We start from the raw sequence: 22,975 nt of genomic DNA on the forward strand, positions 1-22,975 counted from the left end.
TACTCTTAAATTTACCAAACTCGTACATGATTTGAACCATTGTCTTTTAAAAAGGAAAGGCCCGTTACACCACCAGAGGTTCTAGTCTTCTAGAAGAAAACCGAATGGAGAGTAAAGAACAAGTTGGTTATTTAAGTGTGATTGAATTGAGGATCATAATGGGACCACTTTTGTCACTTGACCCTTGTGTTTATCCTATGAATTAGTTTTGGCCCATCATTCACGTGCCCACTTGAAAGTTGAAAGACATGTTATATAACCTTAGAAGCCGGGTCAAATTTGTCAGTAGTATTACTATATTATAACATATTACGATTGTATGATACATCTTTAACATTTGATGATGCGCGTTGTGAACGACCAGAACACAATCGGTTCAGGAGAACAAGACATATTGTTAGCGCAAATCTGGTGTAAGTACGAGAAGTTAATTGTCGTACTTAGAAACCTAGGGCTTTTTGAGTTAGTTTTTCTCATAGTTTTAGTCTAATAAGGATTTGTATAGGTTAAGGATTATAGGGTTATAAATAGAAGATTATTTGTAATTAAGTAAATCATCACAATCAATAACACAAACGAGAACCAAATTCATAATGTCTGAGTACCACTTTTACATACTTATGACCAAACCGAACGTCACTAGGCTGCCAAGCTCCAAAGGCAGTACCCGAAATTAAATAGACACCTAAAAAGCCGCACAAAAAGGTAGTCGAGATATAGACAACAATACCGCTAGCATTAATGACAAAGAGGACGTTTGTGCGACAACGGGTAGATATGCCACTTCCAAAAATACATAGGTGGGCCAAATTAGCCTAGACTTCCAAATAAGGGAGAAGTTACAAGTGTATTTAAAGACTTATGCTTCATACCATGAATAAGAATATAAATACAAACCTAATCGAACCTAACTTAGCATTTTACATTTGTTCAACCATGGACTTTAGAAATAAGCGATACTTATTCTTACGTTGGAATTTTACGGTCACAGGATCCAAACCCTCACAACGAGGTTAACTATGCTCTTGTCTTAGCAGTCCTAGGTGAAGAAAGGTTGACTTCAACCCAATACTGATATTCCTTGTAGCAACAACATTCTTCTCCAATTGTTTCTTTAGGCTTTTTACAAGACCGAATTCAAATTCTCTTGGACCAGTTGGTGTCAAAAACCGACTTATGTTTAGTTGAAGCGTACATAGGTGTTCATTGGTTCTGAATTTCTGATTTTAGAACGAGTTCTCATGAGCCTTTACTTTCCATGTTTTTAGTCAAATGCGCGCTAGCGTAATATGAACGTATCTTGTTTTCTTCCGTTTCTTTTACTAGCAAAATGGTCATGCATATAATCTTTTAATGTTTTAATAAAAATATTAATGCAGTAAATTAAGTAATAACTTATTTTGGGTGTCAATGAGCTGGTGGCGAGAAAGAGACTTGGTGTTTCATGTGACCAAGGTTCTATTCCATCCATTTTTTAATTATCCTTAGTTTTCCTTTCCCTCCTTTAAAAAAACTCAAGAACATGGCGTTAGTTCCAGAGGCATTAGGGTGATGATGAGAGACTAGGCGAATATGTGACTTTCACTAGTTGGATCCTTGAACTGAGCAGGTTTATCTCACCGCAATTTCGTGCCTTCAGGCGAGTGTTAACGGTTGTTGGATTTTGGTGAGCGTTTTTCCCTAGATCGAAAGACGAGTGTATCTCGATGAAATGAATTTAGCTTGTAGCCCATTTGAATGATTCGTTTGTCGTTAAAAAACTTATTTGGGTGGATTATTTATTTATAATGTAATTATAAAAGAATAACAACAAAATGAAATTTTAAGTATTAAAAGTTTTGTCAAGTATTTATATTTTAGCTGAAAAGATAAAAGATATTGGCATTATAATACGAGTATAATGTGATTATAATATACTAGTGCTAGCATATGGGAACACAATTGAATCTAAGTACAGCGTACCATCCTCAAACAGATGGACAAAGTGAACGCATAATTCAAACCCTAGAGGATATGCTTCGTGCCTATGTAATTGATTTAGGAGGTAGTTGGGATACTCATCTATCTCTAATGGAATTCTCGTACAATAATAGTTATCATACGAGTATCCAAATGGCACCATTTAAAGCACTATATGGATGTAAATGTAGAACACATGTATGTTGGTCTGAGACAGGTGATAACCAATTTCCAGGATCCGAAATTGTTCAAAGAACCACCGACCAAGTGACACAAATTCGGGAATGATTGAAAGCAGCAAGGGATAGACTATTAAAGCTATGCGAACATTCGTCGTAAACCATTAGAATTCAAAGAAGAAGATAGAGTACTACTCAAGGTATCACCCTGGAAAGGAGTAGTACGATTTGGGAAGAAAGGAAAATTGAGTCCACGTTTTGTTGGACCATTCAAAATACTTGAAAGGATTGAATCAGTTGCTTATCGACTGGAGTTACCCGAGGAAATGAAAGGCATGCATGATGTATTTCACGTATCTAATCTACGCAAGTGTTTAGCTGATGAAACCCTGTAATGCGTTTAAAGGACGTTAAAGTCAATGAGAAGCTTAAGTTCGTAGAACAACCAATTCAAATTGAAGATAGCATGATCAAATTCCTAAAACGCCAGCGACTCAAACTAGTGAAAGTCAGATGGGATTCTAGACGTGGACCTGAGTATACGTGGGAACTCGAGTCAGATATGAATAAGAAGAAGTATCCACATCTATTCCAATAAATCTTGAGGATGAGATTATTCAAAAGGTAGGGAGGATGTAACACCACGTAAATTACTATATAGATTTAAGCCAATAATGTCAATTCCAAAAGTTTAGGGACTAAAAATAGGAATTCTGAAAATTTAATCCCTTCGCGATACGCGATGGGATAAACATAAGCCCATCGCGTTACGCGCTGGACTTGCACACAAATCAATATTTGTACGGCTTCGCTATACGCGATGGCCAAACCTATAAGACCATCGCGATACCCTCGTTAAGCAACCGGGTACACGTGTCCAACCACGTGTCAACTTGTACGTGGCTTGGCGGTATAAATTGTTGCGTCGCGCTACGCGACGGGGTTAAAGGAAACCCATCGTGTATCGAGACGGGTTGCAAAATCCGCCTATAAAAGGGGGTGTGCATTGAGGCAATCTCATCCCAAAACACTCTCAATTTTCACATAACCAACCTAGGGAAGCATGCCCGATTGTTACGACGAGCCGACATTCCGTATTCTCGAAGTACATGCAAGTATCTAAGTCTCAATCAAGTTATCCATCATTTAATCGAGCTTATATCAAGATCCTACCCTTCAAGCCGTCACTATTATCTTATTATTAGTATTCCAAATTCTCGTATTAAGGTAAGAATTATGTTTAACTTATTTAAGTTATAGCCTAGACATTAAACGAGGTTATGGCCTTTAACCTTGAAAGTATTTAATAATATTCACAACGAGTTTTCGTAAACGTTACTTCTTAATGAAGTAATGTTAACAAAGTTATGTTTTGACGGGCATGTAGTAAACGGTATGGGATGTCACTAGTAGTGAATTTCTTGCTTAAAGAAACGTAATTCGTATAAATCCCAATCAACCGCGGGACCCGTTTACCTACCTAGAGAAACTCACCAACGTGTTATAACCTATTTAAAGCCAAAGCATGCTATATCAAACGTCTCATAAAATAAAGTGTTTTCATTCAAGAATAAAAGTTAGAAACTTTATCAAGGTTAAGCTCAAGGGCAATAGCTTAATCAAGAAACACCATTCAAATATTTATACAAACCTATTTCTGTATAGTTTAATATTATTTTCATTCACAGTCAAGGTTTTCAAACGCACGCCGACGGTACAGGTGAATACGTTGAGCCTTTTCAGCCAAAAGCGGATTTATACTCTTAAAAGAAAGATGGGTTGTTTATCTTAAAAGAGTCAGTCAAGAGTTCATGCAAAGATTTGAAATGCTATAATACAAAATAGAAAATAAAAGCAACTCAGGCCGATTACACATGTGTCTGGATCTAAACATAACTGAACAATGCAGCATGCTAAAAGTCAGTCATAACCAGTTCTCAATTGGGCAACAACTCCCAGAGAACTCTTGAATTGTGTGTGTATGGAAGTGGTATAAAATCCCGAGAATAATGAGTATTTCTGATGAGCTTGTACAAAAAACTACATTTGTATTGTAACTATACTTTAACAATTTTTAGAGTCATACGTATTTACCAGCATATAGCTGACATATTTTCCCACCCATTGCAGGTAACTAAGTATTAATAAGTAGTAGCAAGGATAGGAGTCATCATGGAGATAGAAGCGCGTTACAAGATGGCTCAATTTTTAATAATGAAATCCTTGTAATATAATAAAATATTTTGTAAATGAATACTTGGGTATTTAATTCCCAAGTAAATTTTCAATGTAAATTAATATTTTAATCAATCTAAAGTCTTTCGCTAAAATTAACCCATAAACTCTTATATATTTACAAAACAAGTACCAACTATTGGTCACACTCTTAGACCCTAAGTTGGAGTGTGACAAAACCACCGAGGATAGAATCCCCTAAGTTATGGCTATCAGTTAATTAGGAAAATTTAGTTATGGAACTGGGATCGTACGATAAACCCTTGAAAGAAAACCCTAACAGGACCCCTGACCTTTCTCAAGAAGACACCTATGAGTTTCTAACAAATTTTAAGACACCAGTTTTATATCTTAAACTACCTTACGGTTATTTAATTATTTATGTTTAAGTACATTTATAGTGAAATCCTACCTTACAACGCGAAAATCAAAGGTAGCTAAGAAAACACAATTGACTTAATAGACTAAGTTAACAATTCAAACATAGAGGGACTCCTTACGAAGAACTAAATCTAGTCATCCTAATCAACAAAGATCTATCAATAACCTATCACCTTACAGCTTTCTAGGTTGACAGCTCACTTTTATTTATTTGATTAGATTTAATGTTACTATGATCTTATTCGAATTTAATCACAAACTAGTCATGATCACACAGTAAATGACCTAACAAAACCCTATTCTATGAAACAATCAACAAGTTTAATGTGAAAAAGTAAACCTAAGTAAATAAAACCAAGTAATCATATGCATCACACCAGATAAAACTCAACAATTTACTTAAAACATGAAATCCATAACGAAAAGAATCCCAAATAAAATTCAACCAAACAAAGGTTCATAATGACCTACGTAGTTTAATAAGTTTAGCCTAGCATCATGTAATTAAAATCAAACAAAATAATAATATAAGAAAACATGGTGAAATAATGAAGAACATAAAATCAAAGGTGATAAAACTCGTAATCTTCGATCTTGAATATAGAGCTCTTCACCGAATACTTCCTTTGCCTTGAAAACCGCCAAGAATCTTGAATAATAGCTCCAATAATCTCCATATTCGTCTAGTGGTTATAGGGTGTTGTTCAAGGTAAGGTTATGGGTGTTTATATAGTGAAACATGCCCCAAAACTGAACAAAAATGGAAAACTTTCGGGTATTTCGGCATCTAGGCGCCGCGCGACTAGGCTCGTTCTTTCTCCTGGTGGCTGGTCCGACTGGTTCCTTTTTTGATGCGTTCCAGCTTCTCTTTTAGGCTTGTTTTGACTCGTTTTTCTCCTTTCATAACCACGATCAACTTCCGGAACCTATAAAACACAATTATGTTAGGTGGTGTTTGGCCTAGCTTATAATTTTGTGCTTATGCTTACATCTTTTTGAAGCTTATAGCTTATTTTATATCATTTGATAAGCTTTTTTTAAGTGTTTGGATTAGCTTATATTCTACAAGTTGATTATACATCTTAATAAGTTGTTAAATCCATCATTTTTAATTTGTTATAGCAATAAGTTACTTCAATATTATTAATCTGTGAGAACCGAGCCCCGGTGCGGAAGCGTGAATAATCGGTATTATTAACGGTGGAGCTCGGATCTAGGGTTAGGATCGAATCGTATTCGCTATTCACTCTTGAAATATGTTTGGACGGATGAGGTGTATTGGGAGAGAGCCTGATTTGATTAACAATCAACAATAAAGTAGGATGAACAATTGTAATCAAAACACAAAAGATAGAAATGGTAGTATGATAATATTAGCCGAATGATTCTCATAAAGATGAAACACTCATAAATACAATCGATTAAGAAATATCAGCTGCCACCAGGAGAGCTCATCCTGGAGGTGGAGACTCTCTCAAAGGGATAAAACCCTAAATCTCACACATACACAATACAGTCACTCATACTAGACAAATGAATAAAAACATTTATTTATAATAGTCTAGCATGACTTGGTCTTCAAGCCATCCACCCTTGGTTGAGACCAAATATTTTATTTTTCACCCACAAATTAATTCGATGCGTCGGTCTAAAATATAAGTCCCAACAATCTCCCCCTTAGACCGATGCCATCGAATTTCTTCTATGATCACCTCATAACTCGTTGTCTTTCGTTGAAATTCTCCCCCTCACGTTAAGCTTCTCCCGTTGTTCATTTCGAATCATCACTCTTATATCACTTTTGGATATAGTTGTATGGGCATATGAACGAGACTTTGAACTTCAAAGATCTACTTCAAGTAACAAGGTTATCACAAAAAGAAATAAACTCATTGTGATAATCAAATAATCTTCAATTCTTAACTTGAGTCTTTCACTTGATTTGAAGCTAACCATTTGCAATGAAATTCAAAGATTTTTACTCCCCCAATTTCGTTGCAATTGTCTTTAATAAATATGTCTTCAAATCAAGTGTGGGTGAAGCAATCTTGATCATCCTTATCAAGATTGTAAAAATCTGAAAATAAACATATTCATATGTTGGTTGACACTAAAAGTGATTAAATCCTTAAGCTTGGTCAACACTTGTTCTTGTAAAGCTTTTGATGAAGTCGTGAAATTGGATGAGGTTTGAATTCCATAAGCTTGTTGATGATTGGAGAAAAAGTATCAAAATACCCCTGGTATATATCTTCCGTAGAGAACAGCTTGGTCAAACGGTCAACGGTACCAAAAATCTCAAAAGTTTCTTCAAAACTTTAAAATATTTGACAAACTCTGTTTCCTAGCACACAATGTGCTTGGGATCACTTTCCTAGCACAAAGTGTGATTGGGAACACTTTCCTAGCACAAAGTGTGCTGGGAGCACTTTCCTAGCACAAAGTGTACTCGGAAGCACTTTCCTAGCACAAAGTGTACCGGAAAGCAAAACACTTGTGATTTTTTCAATTTTCAACTAGCACAAAGTGTACTCGGAAGCACTTTCCTAGCACAAAGTGTACCCAGAAAGCAAAACACTTGTGATTTTTCAATTTTCAACTAGCACAAAGTGTACTCGGAAGCTCTTTCCTAGCACAAAGTGTACCCGGAAAGCAAAACACTTGTGATTTTTTATTTTTTCACTATCACAAAGTGTGCTCGGAAGCACTTCACTAGCACAAAGTGTGCTTGGGACTTAAAGATAGTTTTCTTGAGAAGATCAAGGATATGCAAAGGGGTTACTCGACACTGGAACTTGATGTGCCCGAGATAAGATGTGCCCGAGATAAGTGTGCTCGAACCAAAAATTGTGCTTGGTCAAAACACAATATGTGCCCGTAGAAACACTTAACCATTATCATTACTCGAGATCAATCTTATATGTTCATTGTATGCCCGGTACATCAAAAATTCATTTCTGCATCATCAATCACTGATTTGCCCTTGTAGAACCTGCTTGAATATTCACTTTGCATTTGCTACAACAAACAATGATAATATTGCCTTTAGTACCTGTTCATTCTTGACTTGTACCTTCTTCATACCAGTATGTACCAAGGACAACGTTTTCCAACATACCATATCCTGTTTGTGAAGCACACTTATCAAAATCAATATCGAGCAAACAAAACCCTAATTCTTTCAGATCGAAAAAGTAGTTCCGAAATCTGAGAAGAATCGATGAGCAATATCCAGGTCATCTCGAAATAAATAAAAGAAATCTATCTTCAATCTTATCCACAGCCTTTTCAGATCTGGAAATCATCATATGAACAGAGTTGCCCCGAAACGAGCCAAATAACACTGTTACATCAGATCTGAACCATTCTGACCAAATAAACATGAAATTGATGTTGTATCTCCAAACGAGTCATCAACCCAAACATCAATCCATAAAATTTTCTCCGAATCATCAAATAATTTCAGAACCCCCAAAAATAATTTCAACGAACTTCATCGTTTAACGTCCATGTTGGATTCAAGAGCGAAATGAATCAGTTCAGCGGTTAGTCTGAACGATTCGGTAACCCAGACTCTGATACCAATTGTGAGAACCGAGCCCCGGTGCGGAGCGTGAATAATCGGTATTATTAACGGTGGATCTCGGATCTAGGGTTAGGATCGAATCGTATTCGCTATTCACTCTTGAAATACGTTTGGACGGATGAGGTGTATTGGGAGAAAGCCTGATTTGATTAACAATCAACAATAAAGTAGGATGAACAATTGTAATCAAAACACAAAAGATAGAAATGGTAGTATGATAATATTAGCCGAATGATTCTCATAAAGATGAAACACTCATACATACATTCATACATACAATCGATTAAGAAATACCAGCCGCCACCAGGAGAGCTCATCCTGGAGGTGGAGACTCTCTCAAAGGGATAAAACCCTAAATCTCACACATACACAATACAATCACTCATACTAGACAAATGAATAAAATCATATATTTATACTAGTCTAGCATGACTTGGTCTTCAAGCCATCTACCCTTGGTTGAGACCAAATATTTTATTTTTCACCCACAAATTAATTCGATGCGTCGGTCTAAAATATAAGTCCCAACAGGGTTACACGAAGAGGCCGCATTATTGCAACGACAACGAATTGAAAAAATGCGCGAATATTATGGATATTAGTAGTTTTTTAGTTATGTATTTTTTTAATTTTTAGTTATGTATTTTTTTTAGTTATGTATTTTTTTTGTATTTTTTTTAATTTTAATGCATTTTTATTTAATTATATAAATAAATTGGTTTTTATTGTTTAGTTTAATTATAAAAAGAAAATAATAAAAAAAGATACTGTGGGCCCAATTTGTAGCCCCTACACCATTACACCCCAAAAACAAATTCTCACTCTTTGCTGACTAGGCGCCACGTGTCACAATTCGCCCCTATTTGTAGCCCCTCCACTACGCATAGCCTTATAATTTGATTTTTTTAACTTGTCACTATTTTATTATCGATTAGTATTCTATTAATTGAGTTAAATACTTGAATTTGATCCATAAAAGAATGAAATGTGATTGATAATTTATGTAAAATGACAGAAATCCATGGCAGAAATAGAAGCAAGGGCATCAGAAAATGTAGCAGAGGCCTGTGCAGCAACGCCTTTGTTAAAAACTATGTGCTTACATCTTCTCTATTGACCTGCATATGGGGAGACAGTTCCAATGGCAACCTCTCTTCAGTAGTAGATCACAATAGCTGGAGTGAGGAATCCTTTTGCAGTAGCAAAAAGGCATCAAACTCTTACCTACTTTTCGTGTCACATGCTTATCTTATCTATATTGTATGATCATACTGATAATATAGGGTTATATTGCATTCTATGTTATACAATATAACCCTACAATGATGTTGATGATATAAAAGAGGAAATCTTTGGGCTGTAGAGCTGTACTTTGTAAGTGGTTACTTGAAACTCATTTAATAAACAAACGAGTTCAAGCCTAAGCGAGCTTTTGTATCAACTATATATTCATGTGATAATTATTATTGTATATAAAATTATGATAAACGTAATTAAATAGTATATACAACGTTGAATATATGAATTATAATCGTGAATGCATGTAATAATAACTATAAATATATATAAATGAAATAAGTAAATGATCAATAAAATTTAACTAGCTGAACCAAAACTTAAAACTCATGAGTTAAACTCGAACTTTAGAAATAGAACTTTAAACTAGCTGAACTTTAGCTTAAACTAACTCGGACTTGACTCGACTCGACTCGACTGAACTCGTTTGCACCCATACAAGTGTGTAACAAGACATTACATTATAGCAATTTAACAACTATATATAGTCTAGCTTTTCTTACAAATCCCATACAAGAATTTCATATCTGCTTTCTTAAAATGAAAATATTATATCATCTTAATTCCTATGCATGATTATCATCCTAATATGATTGTGACACATGGTAAAATGAAAGTCGAGACAAGTAAAGAGAAAATTAATTATGTTGACGCATGCTATCATCCGCCTACGGCGGATGACTGATTATATGTTTTAAAACATAATTAATAAAACACTATATTATACATGAAAACATGTCTAAAATAGTAGATTTGAGATATTACAGTTATGGTATGCATTAGGAAAGTTAAAAGCCGAACGGGTATCATGGCGGATAGCCGAGGAAAAGGGGTTGAAGTTGACCACGATATGCCCTGGACTTATCACCGGCCCTTGTTACTTCTACACAAATCCATCATCCGCTAGTGCATACCTCAAAGGTGTTTTTTTAGCCTTTTATTATCTGAAAAATGCTTCAAATATTTGAGATATCATAGCTAACAATAATGAGAATATGTAGGTGGTCAAGATATGTATGCACATGGTTTACTGGCAACAGTTGATGTTAATAAATTAGCTGAAGCACATGTAAAAGTATACGAGAAAATGAACAAAAGTGGTGGTGGACGGTACGTTTGTTTTGACAACGTTGTTGGTAGCCCCGACGAGGTTCAAAGACTAGAACAAGAAACGGGGGTTCACATAAACACGGGTGCTCATGATGCTACATTTAGATTTGAGTTGTCAAATAGAAAGCTTGATAGATTAATGTCCCAAACGCATAGGTGTATGAGTGTAAGTTAGCGCCTTGGTTGTTATATTTTTATGTTAGATAAGATGTGGGTTTACCATGTATATGAGTGTTGTAACATGAAAGCCGACATTCTCGACATCAAATTTTGGTTTTGTATTTGAGAGTTTACCATGTTTTCATTTTTCTCGCTCGATCTAGATCTTGATGGTATTAGCCTACTAGGTTATTAACTCGTGTACTACACGGGTAAAAATTAGTAAAATCGTCAAGTAACATATATATATATATAATATATATATAAACGAAAACATAAATATCCTACGTGTCGTGATGTGGTCGCTCCCCCTTTTTTTGGAGTCACCAGATTTGCTTGATTTTTAAATAGAGGTTTCTCATGCATTTGACCCGAATTCATGGGTATGGGTCTTACCAAACCCAGATATTCCTTAAACGGGTTATAACATCTCATTAAATAAAAAATTATTCTCACCAAATTTTTGATGTAAAAATCCTATAAAATATAATATACTAAAAATTAATATCTTATTTATTTTAAAAAAGATATATATTATTTAAATTAAAAAACCAATTTTATAGTGAAAAAAAATAAACGAGTTGTGGGTCTCATCAAAACCATATAGCTTTTTAACCGGGTTATAACATCCCATTTATTTGTGAAACAATTTCAACCATAAGCATATTATTAACTTTCATACAATAAAAAAATATAAATTCAATAAATAAATAAATAAATATTAGAACAAACAATATAAAACAACCCCCGTAATACGGGGAACAAAAACTAGTGTATATATATATATATATGCTTATTTATTTAAAGATACATAAAAATTTATATTAGTATGAACAAATAATTTTACACACACATATATATTTTTAATTAACATTAAATGGGAGGACGAGAGTTGTGAGAAAAAAATTCTTCGGATTTAACAATTGAATAGATTAATGTATCCGTATGTATAATCAATTAGATATCAGATAATTGTTAAAAATATAATATTGTTTGAAATGAGTGAATAAAATATACTATTTACATGCATAAAGTTACAAATAATGAAATTAAATTCTAAAATTAATACAAAAAAGCATTAATAAAAAAAACTTCTTTAACTTCCAGATATTTCCTTGTAAAGAACATTTGTTGTTGTGTTTGTTACTTTACATTCTTTATTTAAAATAGTATTTTAAGTCAATACGTACTCTTGGCTCTTCATAACACGATACACAGTTTAACATGTGTAAACATTAGGTGGGATGAAATAAAAGGACAAATACTAAATAATACACGCAAATCATTAATTATCCTAAAGGTCTACTAAATGTCTTTAAGTCTGCATAAGCATCACTCGTAAAAATTTGTAGCATGTATGAAAATAAATTGTCAATAAAAATGTTGGCGTGTAATCAAAAGTTTATAATATATAGTATTCTGGAGAGATGTAATTCACAAGTCACTGAATGAATAAAGCTAAGTACGTGAGTATGTAACAAATAAGGTTGTCCATTATTGAGAATGGACGTGTGGGTTCGTTATTGAGATCGAGCGGGTGTGTGTTCACTATTGAGAATGAACACATCGAGTATGAGCAACCACCACCATTAAAACTGTAAACACATAACATGTAATTTGAGCACGTAGCATGCATTATAAACACATACATCAAAATAAACACACAACAACATAATTGTGATTCATTTGTAATAATGAGATAAAAATGAAATAAATGTGGACTCGATAATACACGTACATGCTACACCCCAAGATATGTAAAAATTAAAAGGGGCTTATGAAAACTCACCTTATAGTGCGGTAATAGTTAAGTCATAGACGAGCTAAATGAATAATAACACAAGGAATCATGTACACAGATTATACTAAGACGAATATATGTAAAATTTATAACAAGTTTAACGAGTACGAGAAAACTGTCTAATAGAGATTCTAGAATTTTGATAACGAATTGAGATTGTTTGGGGTTTTTTTGTTTAATGTAAATAGTTGAAGAAAATGCATGTATTTATACAAAAGAATGATAAAACGATTTATAAATAGTGACAAAAACAATTCGTGAATAATTTAATTTATAAATTTGAATATAAAATAGTATGCGGCAAACGTTTTGGTTCAAGTTAATGATATTTAGAACTATATATTTAACCAACTCAATTTGATAAAACATATGGTGTCCTCAAACGAACTGTTTTTGACGCGTTCATAAGAAAAAGTATGTATATAGTAGTAAATTTTGTATCTAAATATTCAACACGGCATGCATATATCTCATAAACACATCCCTTACAAAATGCTAACGATAAGATATGTTAGTTTCAAAGTAATCATATTTTGAATGAATACTTAATATATATTATTAATATAACTACTAGTAAAATCAGATGTTATTACATATAAATAACTAGGATGTGTATCCGCGCTCTGCGGCTATGGCAGGTAGTTGCGATTAGTCAAAGAAAGTAGGAGTAGCACAGTACCGTTTTGTGAGTGAGTAGGAAATTCACAATTAATATTTACATATTTGAAACTTTTACTGCACATTGCTAGAGGCATAATAATGTTATATTTAAATTTTTTACATGCATATATTGCAATTGCAGCCAGCATGGCTTTGTTTCAAAAAGTCTTTGCAGTTGCATGTCTTTATTTGGACGGTCTTTACTTTTTGTTGACCGAATATTGCCTCTGTAGGCTGTTTGACAAAGAGTAGTTGACTTTGTCTTCAAAAAGTCATTGAAAGTTCTTTGTGCAGTTATGTTCAAAAAGTGTGGTTGTGCCCTTTATATTGTTGTTGCTAGACCTTTGCCTTCTTGATGTGTTGATGGTTGTCTGTTAAAAATTATTTTGAAGTTAGTGTTTGATGTACAACTATTTTTTAGTTGGTGATTATAGTATTTACCTGGAGAGTCTGGCGGTGGTCTCTTCATTCCTGTCGTTTTTGCAGGTGTTGGTGGATTTTGAATTTTTTTTTTGCTCTTTTTACTGCCATTGATTTATCCTTGTTTATAGTCATCTGCAGTTGGCAATGCTGTCCTTGAAGTGCAATGATTTCGTTGGGGATAATTTTTGTGTCTTTGTATCCTCGTTTCATAATCATTTCTTCACATGTTGTTTCCAATATGTCTGTCATTGCTTCATCAAAAAAGATTGTCTTTGCTGTCGTGTCTTTTGTCTTTGATGATGGTGTTTACGCAGTACCTGCATTTGGTAATTTAAAATTAAGGGCTTAGTAATACTTAAGTGTGTGCAACAAGTAATATTTAAAATTTTGAAAGTGTTTTCTTACATGCTTTTGACTCCGTAGTCGTCCCAATGGTCTAAGCACACGAACATAGACTGTTCATGGAGGTGTGCTCTCTGGTTGCAGTTGTTGCATTTTACATATGCCCAAGTTTTGTCATGATCAAAGTTTGCTAAAGTAACATTGCATGCTCCTTTGTTTTGCTGTTGTGAAAGTGGTTAGTTGACAATTAAGATTTTGTTAAAGTGATTCTGTATGTAACTTATAGTGGTATTGTCTGGGTTCTTTTGCAGCATTTGAGCGAGAGTTATAATTGGTTGTGAGTGGAATGTCGTCGGCTCTTCTCCAATTTCTTTGAACCTGGTGACACATGAGGCGAAATTGGGCATGTTTTTTTATGGAGTAAAACTATTGAAGCCGAGATTGATGTTATAACTCAAAAGTTGACGTAATTGGGACGAGTAATACCCAAGCCATTATGTTCTGGGATAGGTTTTATATTTTTTGTGTGTTTGGTACGTGTTTGGGAATGTTAGTAGACCCGATCATCCGACCCGATTACTCGATAATGTTTACCCGTTTATGTACCTGGTGTAGTCGACATAGCTCTTATATATATATATATATTTATTATAACTATATATATACATAATACATTTTAAGTAGAGATTGCCCTGCTGGCGGTGCACGCATATAATGTATATATGTGTGAACTCTCGGGTGGGCAAAAGTAAAATTGCACTAATTTTGACGTTATTTTACTAATCTCGTGAAAATAACGTTAAAAGTGGGGGAAGGTTATTCAGGCATCATGTGGTGGCGTTGATAGCCGAAAGACAAGGGCACATGCACCAATCAGCCGGTGTCCCGATGATTGAGTGCTATGTGCCTTATGTCCAAGGCTTGATGCAAAACTACTATCGAGCCGGGGGTCTCATCGGAAGCAGCCTCTCTATCCCTATGGGGTAGAGGTAAGGTTGTCTACATCTTACCCTCCTCAGACCCTACCATAGCATTGCTATTGGTGGGATATACTGAGTACGATGATGATGATGATGATTTTAAGTAGAGAATCCATGGCCTTAGTTAACAAACACACCTTAATTTAGTTTAGTAAATTGAGGTTGTGCTTTGTTTTCCTTTTATATTATGGAGACATGTATTGTATTTGTGAATTTTTGCACCAGAGTACTATGTCAAATTCATTGTGGCAATTGTTAAGATTTTTTTTGGTAATTAGTTATTTATGTTCGATTAGTGTATTGTGAAAACTCGGTAGAAACCTGGCGAGGTTTAGCGAGTATACCTATAGAGGTAGGGTACCAAAAAGACCCAAATACCTTTAAGTAATACCCGCGGGTCAACCAAGAGTACGTCACAGGTCACCCGCGGGACATATGAACCATCAGCATAAATCATTTGAGGAAGAAGCACTCTCATGGCACATGCGAAAAAAGCATCCTGGCACCCTCAAAAGTCATCCGCAAGAAGGAATACCCTTTCGCGTCAATGACCACAAGGTAATGCTCCGGGACAGCTGTCAATAACTAATTACCTTCTAGAAGATTTGCCAAGATGCTTTCTTGGGCAATACGTGATCCTTCGGCCAATCAGCCAGTGACATCTGGCAAGGCCATTATAACCATGCACATGGCTAATATTACCCCTTAACCAATATCAGAAGGACGCGTGTCTAGGTTGTTATACATGCACATGCAACGTATAAGCTGAACCTATCATATGAGGACACGTGTCCAGGCGGTTATAAGAGCATCTTCTAAAGGGACAGCTGGCCCAATCACTTCCCCACACCCTTCGGCTATAAATACCCTCTCAATCATCATGAGGTATTCATTCACTCCCACTGTACTCTCTCAATTTACTTAAGTGCATTATCTTCATCAGAACCGTACTTATTCTCACGCTGGAGGGTGGTTACGGGAAGACCCCCCCTCTTGTCCTTCCCGTAACGAGCTCACGGTGTCTGTTTTGCAGGTCTTCGTCACTGGACTTTGGGCAATTGAGTTCATATCGTATTGGCAGTTAACCGTATCCTACCCTGTTGACTCATTGGATCTAGGACCCGTTAAGGGGAGTAGATCCGTGTTTCTTCATTGGCGCCATCCGTGGGACTCGAACCCACGACCACGTGGTAAATCCCGAAACCCCGTGTGTATGACCGAAACCCGGTGGGTAAAAACTTGATAAATACCCGACGGGTTAGGCGGGGTTTGGGACATATTTTAGTAATTGAGTATGGGTTTGTGAATAACTAAACCGGACCCATACCCGACCCTTTGCCATCCTTAGTGATATGGTAGATGTGTTTTAGAGTACCTGTTGATGTGTTGTTGCAGATCTGGTATTGGAGGGTTTATGGAAACTGTCGTTGCTGATGTTGACTCCAGTTGTAGCTCACCTGCGGAAAATGTGTAGTAGTTAGTTATGTATGAAGTTTGTGTAGTTAACTTTGTGTTGTAGTTCGTTTGATGGTTACGAAAGAATGTGACAATTGTTGACGACACAGCCAGTATCTTGCCAACTGCGTTTTGGTCTGTGATCAAGTTTCTTTTGTCTTCCCATAATGTTATTTTGATGTTGTTTTTGCTGCAATAATAATTAAAATGTTTTGTATGTTAGTGTTGTTCATGAGATTGCTACGAATGTAACTTTTTACTTTATATAATTGTAGTGATTGTGGCGAACTATAAGTGGTGTAAAAAAATTAAAAGTTACAGGTTGTACAACTGACCTTGTGTCTAGTATTGTCACTTTCCGCAGACGTCTGTTCTTTCTTGTTATTTCGTTACCTATGTGCTCGATTCGGCCAATGTAATCTGCGTTTGGTTTTGATGAGCGTTATTCTTGATATTTAGGGAAAATGGCATATTAGTAGGATATAGTTCATAATACCTGTTAATGGTTTAATCTCCTTGCTTGGTGATGGGTTTTTTGGATCATGGATTCTTTCAGTTAACGTTGTGTATGGTGCGAAGTCGTAGTAAAAGGTTGGGATGGTAGTGTCATTTATTGGGGTGAAGGTTGCCTTGAGGCCAAATTTGATCGATGCTTCGTGTGGAACAACTCGCATTTGTCTCCTTGCTTCAGTTGGAATGTATTTGGACACGACATAGCAACTTTGAACTTTTATGAGCCGATCGAAGTGACCCTGGTGTTATGAGTTTGTAATGGCTTCAATAGTATCACCCTGAAAGTTGTTAATATGTGTTAATGTGTTGGAGAATGTTTTAATAATCAAGGATTCAGTGATTCGTTACTATATGTTGGCGTCTACAAAGATGTAGCTGAGTTCTTCCTTCTTGTTATGCCAAATCCACTTTCTTAAAACTCGGATGTGTATTTCCTTACATGGTGAGTTGACTGCAATTTCACTGATTTGGCCTACTGATGATGACCTGCAATATAAAAGAAAATGTTTGTATAAGAAAGGGTTTTTATACGTGTAATGTGACAAACAACCTAATAGTATAAAGTAGAAAAATTGTAATGGGTATGGTCATACTGTTGGTAGTGTTATTGATAAGCTATCTTTTCCAACGGCACACAATGTTCATGTAACTAATTGTTTGTTTTGTCTATTAGTTGAAAAGTGATCGTGTGCGGTAAAGAAGCAAAGTATCGTATTTACATGTGTAATTCGTATACAATTGTTGTTAGTTTCATGTATGTGCAGGAGTTTTATATTTTTTTCATTATATTGATGTAATATAATAGAAGTATATACACTCTTAGCTCGTAAAGTGTTATGTATGGTTATTGGGAGTTGATCTCTCTTATGAAATCTTTGTAGACAACATTCTTAGTTTCGTTGTCTTTATTGTGGTCGTTAGGTACTATAAGAAGTTTCAGTGTTGAAGGGTTAGTGGATCTTGATAATGCAACGTATAGTTGTCCATGACTGAAAACCGGTTGTGGCAGGTAGACTCCTATTTTGTTTAGGGATTGCCCCTGGCTTTTGTTTATTGTCCTTGCATAACGAATCTTTAAAGGGAATTGTTTTCTTTTAAGTGAAAATGGTAGTTCTTGATCAGTATGTGTAAGATTTATGCGTGGTATGTATACACGATGGCCAATTGATGTCCCTGTCATTATCTGTACCTCAACGATTGCAGGCAAAAGTTGTGTTACTATAAGTCTAGTGCCGTTACATAGACCTTGGGTTGGATTAAGATTGCGCAATAATATTACAGGAGTGTTGACCTTTAGTTCTAGTTTATGTGGTGGCATACCCTTAAAGTTGAGCATATTCAAGTATTCAACTGGATAAAGCAAATCTGTGTCTTCGTTATTTCCGGTATGAGGTATGACAGTATCTTTACTATGATAAGTAACGGATGTTCCGGGCGCCATGTTAAGCACATGTGTGTTAATTTCATCAGTTGTTTCATTCTTAGGACATATAATTGCCTTTGTAGACACCGTAGAGGCTGATGGATTGTGAAGTGTATCGTCGTCGTATATGAATTGAATTAGGTCAGTGAGTGCGGTTTCATGGAAAGGTATGATGTACTGAGGTGAAATCTGTATGTTTCTGGTGTCTTGCGGATCATGAAGGTCAAGTGTGCCGATCAAGCCGTCTCCAATTGCAAGTAGCCAAGATGAGAACATTGAGATTTCAGTCTTTTCCTGTTCGCTTAAGCATGGTCTTTGCAAACGCATGTTGATACTGAGTTTAAAGATTTTGAACTTATTCCATAGGTATGATCTTGCCAATGACGAAGACAAAATGGTTTGCTTAGAGGCTCTTTGTATTATCGGCAACGTTTTTCTGAAGTCTCCACCTAAGACTATAGATTTGCCACCGAAAACGCGGCCGACATTGTTAAGAAGATCTCTAAGACTTCTGTCTAGTGCTTCGAAGCATTTGCGGTTGTTCAATGGCGCTTCATCCCAAATTATTAATGTTGTTTCGGTTAGTAGCTGACCTAGCTGTGTGTTTTTCTTTATGTCGCATGTTGTGTCATCGCTAAGGTCTATTGGAATTCTAAATCTGGAGTGAGCAGTCTCCTTCCAGCTGGTAGTAAGAGTGATGCTATTCCAGATGCAGCCACTGCCAAAACAATTTTACCTTGTGAGCGAAGTCCAGGTGCGATTGTTGACCACAAGAAAGTCTTTCCAGTGCCTCCATGACCATATACAAAAGCCAAAACCTGCTCGTTTAAGGCCAAAGTGGTCATCACGTGTTCGTATATCTCACGTTGTTGTCCATTTAAACGACCTTTAGACTCAGTGTGCTCTACTGCTAGTGCCTGTCTATCATAGTTTTTTTCTTCCATGAGCAATCTGTTCCTTAAAAGAGCAAGATGTTGCTCGTTAGGCATCGGCAAGCCATACTTAATTAAAGTTGATGGTGTATGAGCCGCGCAAAGCAATAATTCAATCTCGTAAAGTATTTGTTGCTTTAAGTCTTCTGGGTTGGTAAGTCCATGTCTAAGACGAATATCATCAGCCATTTTTTCCCACTGTTCATTCCATAGATCCAAAGGCCTCGATACACTGCAGTACAGTAACATGTGTGCGAAGAGGGTTCGTAATTCTGATGCAGTTTCCCATGCAGCTGCTTCGTTAAAAGCATTAGATCATTCTCGATCATCTTCAAGTAATCCAAATCGGTCACATGCATCACGGTATGTACTACAGGCAATGCCTCCTACTGTACGAATATCCTCGAATGTTCGACAACCTCGTTGGTGAGTTAGAAGCATTCGTAAGTAAAATCTTTCACCACATGATGGATGTAAATACGTAAGTCGGCCAATTGCTGTCTTTGTGTTATAAGACCTACGTATCCAGCATTTCCCGGATGCATCCCACCTATAGGCAGAGACATAGTCTATGTAAAGCAATTCTAAACCTCTATCATCGCGACGGTTGTTGCGAAGCCAGCCTGTGAGTGTGGTGTGTCCTACAGTAGGATTGGAAAGTACATTGGCTAGGTTGTCACTGTCCCTGAAGGTAACAGTCTGCATATGTTCTTCGTGAACAGATAGAACTTGTACAACTGGATTTCTGCAGTGTATTGGGAAATTAAAGATTCTCCAACATGCTTCATGAGAACAAATAAAGCGACTGTCTACAAAGTTTTGTATCTCGTCTATGTGACAATCGTTTAGAGTCGAGGTATTGTCAGAATTCAATGGGCCTTTGGAGATTCTATAACGTATGCAGTCGGTTCCTTTTGAGATGTACTTGAATAAGTACTTTATCAACATACTCCAACCGCAATACTCGACGTTTATGTGAGCTTGATAATGCAAACACAGAAGCCAGTTGTAAGGAATAACATACCGATTGTCCCATGAGACATTGTTTCGTGTTACTGTACTGCCTGCATCACGCCTCTTGTATTGTGCATAGCCATTCTTATCAAATGATGTCAAAAGCTGGAATTGCTTAGGGAAATTCTTAGAGCATGATCCCTTTTTCATGCATGGTGATGATGGTCTAGCAATACCACATGGACCATGCATCATCAGGTATGAGATGACTTTATGCAACTGAGGATCAGACACAGGATCAGGTATTTCAGCGGTGATGTACTTGTCAATGTCCTCAGCATTGACTATTTTGTGAGAAGCGGCAACCCATATCAATAGGTGACAATGAGGTGACCTCGCTTTTGGTACTCAATAGTGTACAAATCTGTGCAACAGGAAACAAATATATACACTTAGTAAACATGATACGTAACACGAAGTATAACGTATATTGCAATGGATATAACCTGCTGTAACCTCTCCAAACGGTTTGTTACTTTTCAAAAAATTGATAAGTGAGGAAACCTTTATCTGGAAAACTCGTGCAATTATGTCCGGACGATCATGTGCCTTGAGTGAGGGGTACTGAGACATGTATCTTTCAATTTCCGGCCACTTTACATTACATGTAAAGGTAATAAAGTATTGCGGGTTACCATGCACTCTACATATTGCAAGAGCATCTTGGTAATGCTTATACATGTATCGAGGATCACCTGTAAAATACGAAGGTAATATCGTTCTCTTGCCAATGCCACGGCCTTCCGTATCACCTCGTGTGACAGCGTCTTCCACACCTTGAAATAACTTTGTTCTGAACGTGTTCTGGTTAAAGCGTACATAATCAAGTCTACTTTGTTCAATAGAAACATACGCGTCAACAAAATATTGCTGAGAAAGACAGCCACCACGAAGTACTAAGGTGTACATGTTCTGGCGATCATGAAGTTGATAACTATAAAACATGTTCATAGTTAATTTTCTGTTCTTAGCCATCGCGTCCGTATTACACAACATCTTAGGTGACCAACCACTCTCTCCATGGACAAACAATAAAAGATACTGCAGTGGCATATAAAGTGAGTGCAACTTGCTTATACGTTTAGGATCACCGCCTTTAGAACGAATGACAATGTCAAAACCATCGGACATTGGCTCATTATCAGTCACAATAGCCCCAATAGAGTTGTTAGATGGCCTGTCATAGCACGGGGTGTTGTGACAGTCATATAAACGTATGTAGAAGTCAATAGCCTCACCGGACTGTATAAGATCCCTGGCAGTATGGAAAAGTTTGTTCAGTTCGTTTGAGTGTTCGAGTTCTTTTAAAAGAATTGAGACAACGTCTAGACTAAGTGGTGAGTGATTGCTACCAGTAAAGGCATGAAGTCTGTTTGAAACCTCATTTTCGGTATCGTAAATATACATTTGCAAAAAGCGAGGCCTTTCATTCGCAGGCGGGCATAAAGAACCGATCCAGTGATGAACCTGCCCTTCAATCTTAAAAACGTATGGGCCTGAACCATGGTTGACAGAGTCATCGATCTTTGCACCAAAAGATGTCATCGAGAACATAGCGTTGTAGGCACGTATATTTGCGAGGAAATCAAGTTGTGAAAACAGTTGAACAATTGCCGGACTATACGTCCTTACAAAGGGCAACTTAACAACACCACCTTTGCAACATTGTGTATATCTAGGATAACGATTAACAGAAGCTGAAACACAACATTCCTCAAACCAGAAGTATGCATTGCAGTACTCGCATACACAACCACAATCTCCGCTGTCCTTGTAAAGAGACGTGTCGGAGGTAGAGGCATGATACAGAGCAGAACGACGGTGGAGAATGTGTCGGTGAAGTGGTCGTTGTTGTTAGATGCAAACGCCTCTGGCGTTAAGGAATAGTCTATTCGTCTTCGACGTCTCCTCGACGTAGACATTTCATTAACAGGTATGAGAATTTAAAGCCAAGGAAGTTGACAGGTAAGGGTCCAAAACAGTAGAGAAACAGAGTAAACGACCAGCACTAAGTATTAAAAAAGGCTAGTCAAACATGTAAATTAATCTAAGAGGGAAACATCTAGTAAACAGGAAACAACACAGGTTATCTAGTATGCAAACACACGTAACACACCAATAAAGAAAAAAGCATGAATGAAAGAGTTGTACATAGCAGTTACCTCGACGAAGAAGAACTCATGATGCAATCAGCTTTCTAACATGCCAACTGTAAAGAAGAAGATGGTTGTAGTGAAAGTAATGTTTATTACTTGAATGTGTGAATAATACAAAGACAACTACATCTATTTATACACAAACAAACCCTAGCTTTCAACCCATAAAAGGCCCATGGGCTTTAACCAACTACATGGGCTAAAACCCTAATTATAACTAAATACAACTAACACTCCTCAAGTTGGAGCATAGATGTTAATCATGCCCAACTTGTTACAAATAAAATCTATCTGAGCTTTCCGGAGCGGTTTAGTTAGAATGTCTGCTAGCTGAAAATTTGTCTTCACATGAACTGGTTGAATGGATGGAG

At 36.3% G+C, this 22,975-nt stretch overlaps 2 protein-coding genes and 1 pseudogene across 3 annotated transcripts; 1 reads left to right on the forward strand and 2 right to left on the reverse strand.

Moving 5' to 3' along the window:
• Nucleotides 1-9,286: 9,286 nt before the first annotated feature.
• Nucleotides 9,287-10,958, forward strand: LOC143604677 (cinnamoyl-CoA reductase-like SNL6; annotated as a pseudogene). The gene is made up of 3 exons (XR_013148342.1): nt 9,287-9,549; nt 10,404-10,557; nt 10,638-10,958. The product of XR_013148342.1 is annotated as a cinnamoyl-CoA reductase-like SNL6 (transcript).
• Nucleotides 10,959-17,923: 6,965 nt separating this feature from the next.
• Nucleotides 17,924-18,829, reverse strand: LOC143604678 (uncharacterized). The gene has a single exon (XM_077081080.1). It carries the CDS (start codon nt 18,827-18,829, stop codon nt 17,924-17,926), a length of 906 nt encoding a protein of 301 aa, XP_076937195.1.
• Nucleotides 18,830-19,749: 920 nt separating this feature from the next.
• LOC143604676 (uncharacterized) lies at nt 19,750-22,370 on the reverse strand. The gene is made up of 4 exons (XM_077081079.1): nt 22,256-22,370; nt 20,895-22,145; nt 20,783-20,812; nt 19,750-20,732 (listed from the first exon to the last, which is right to left on the reverse strand). The coding sequence occupies exons 1-4, from the start codon at nt 22,368-22,370 to the stop codon at nt 19,750-19,752; spliced, it is 2,379 nt and encodes a 792-aa protein (XP_076937194.1).
• Nucleotides 22,371-22,975: the final 605 nt, after the last annotated feature.

Source organism: Bidens hawaiensis, unplaced genomic scaffold (assembly GCF_021521415.1).
Source record: "Bidens hawaiensis isolate Kalapana, Puna unplaced genomic scaffold, B.hawaiensis_p1.1 tig00066151_1, whole genome shotgun sequence".
Taxonomy (NCBI): domain Eukaryota; kingdom Viridiplantae; phylum Streptophyta; class Magnoliopsida; order Asterales; family Asteraceae; genus Bidens; species Bidens hawaiensis.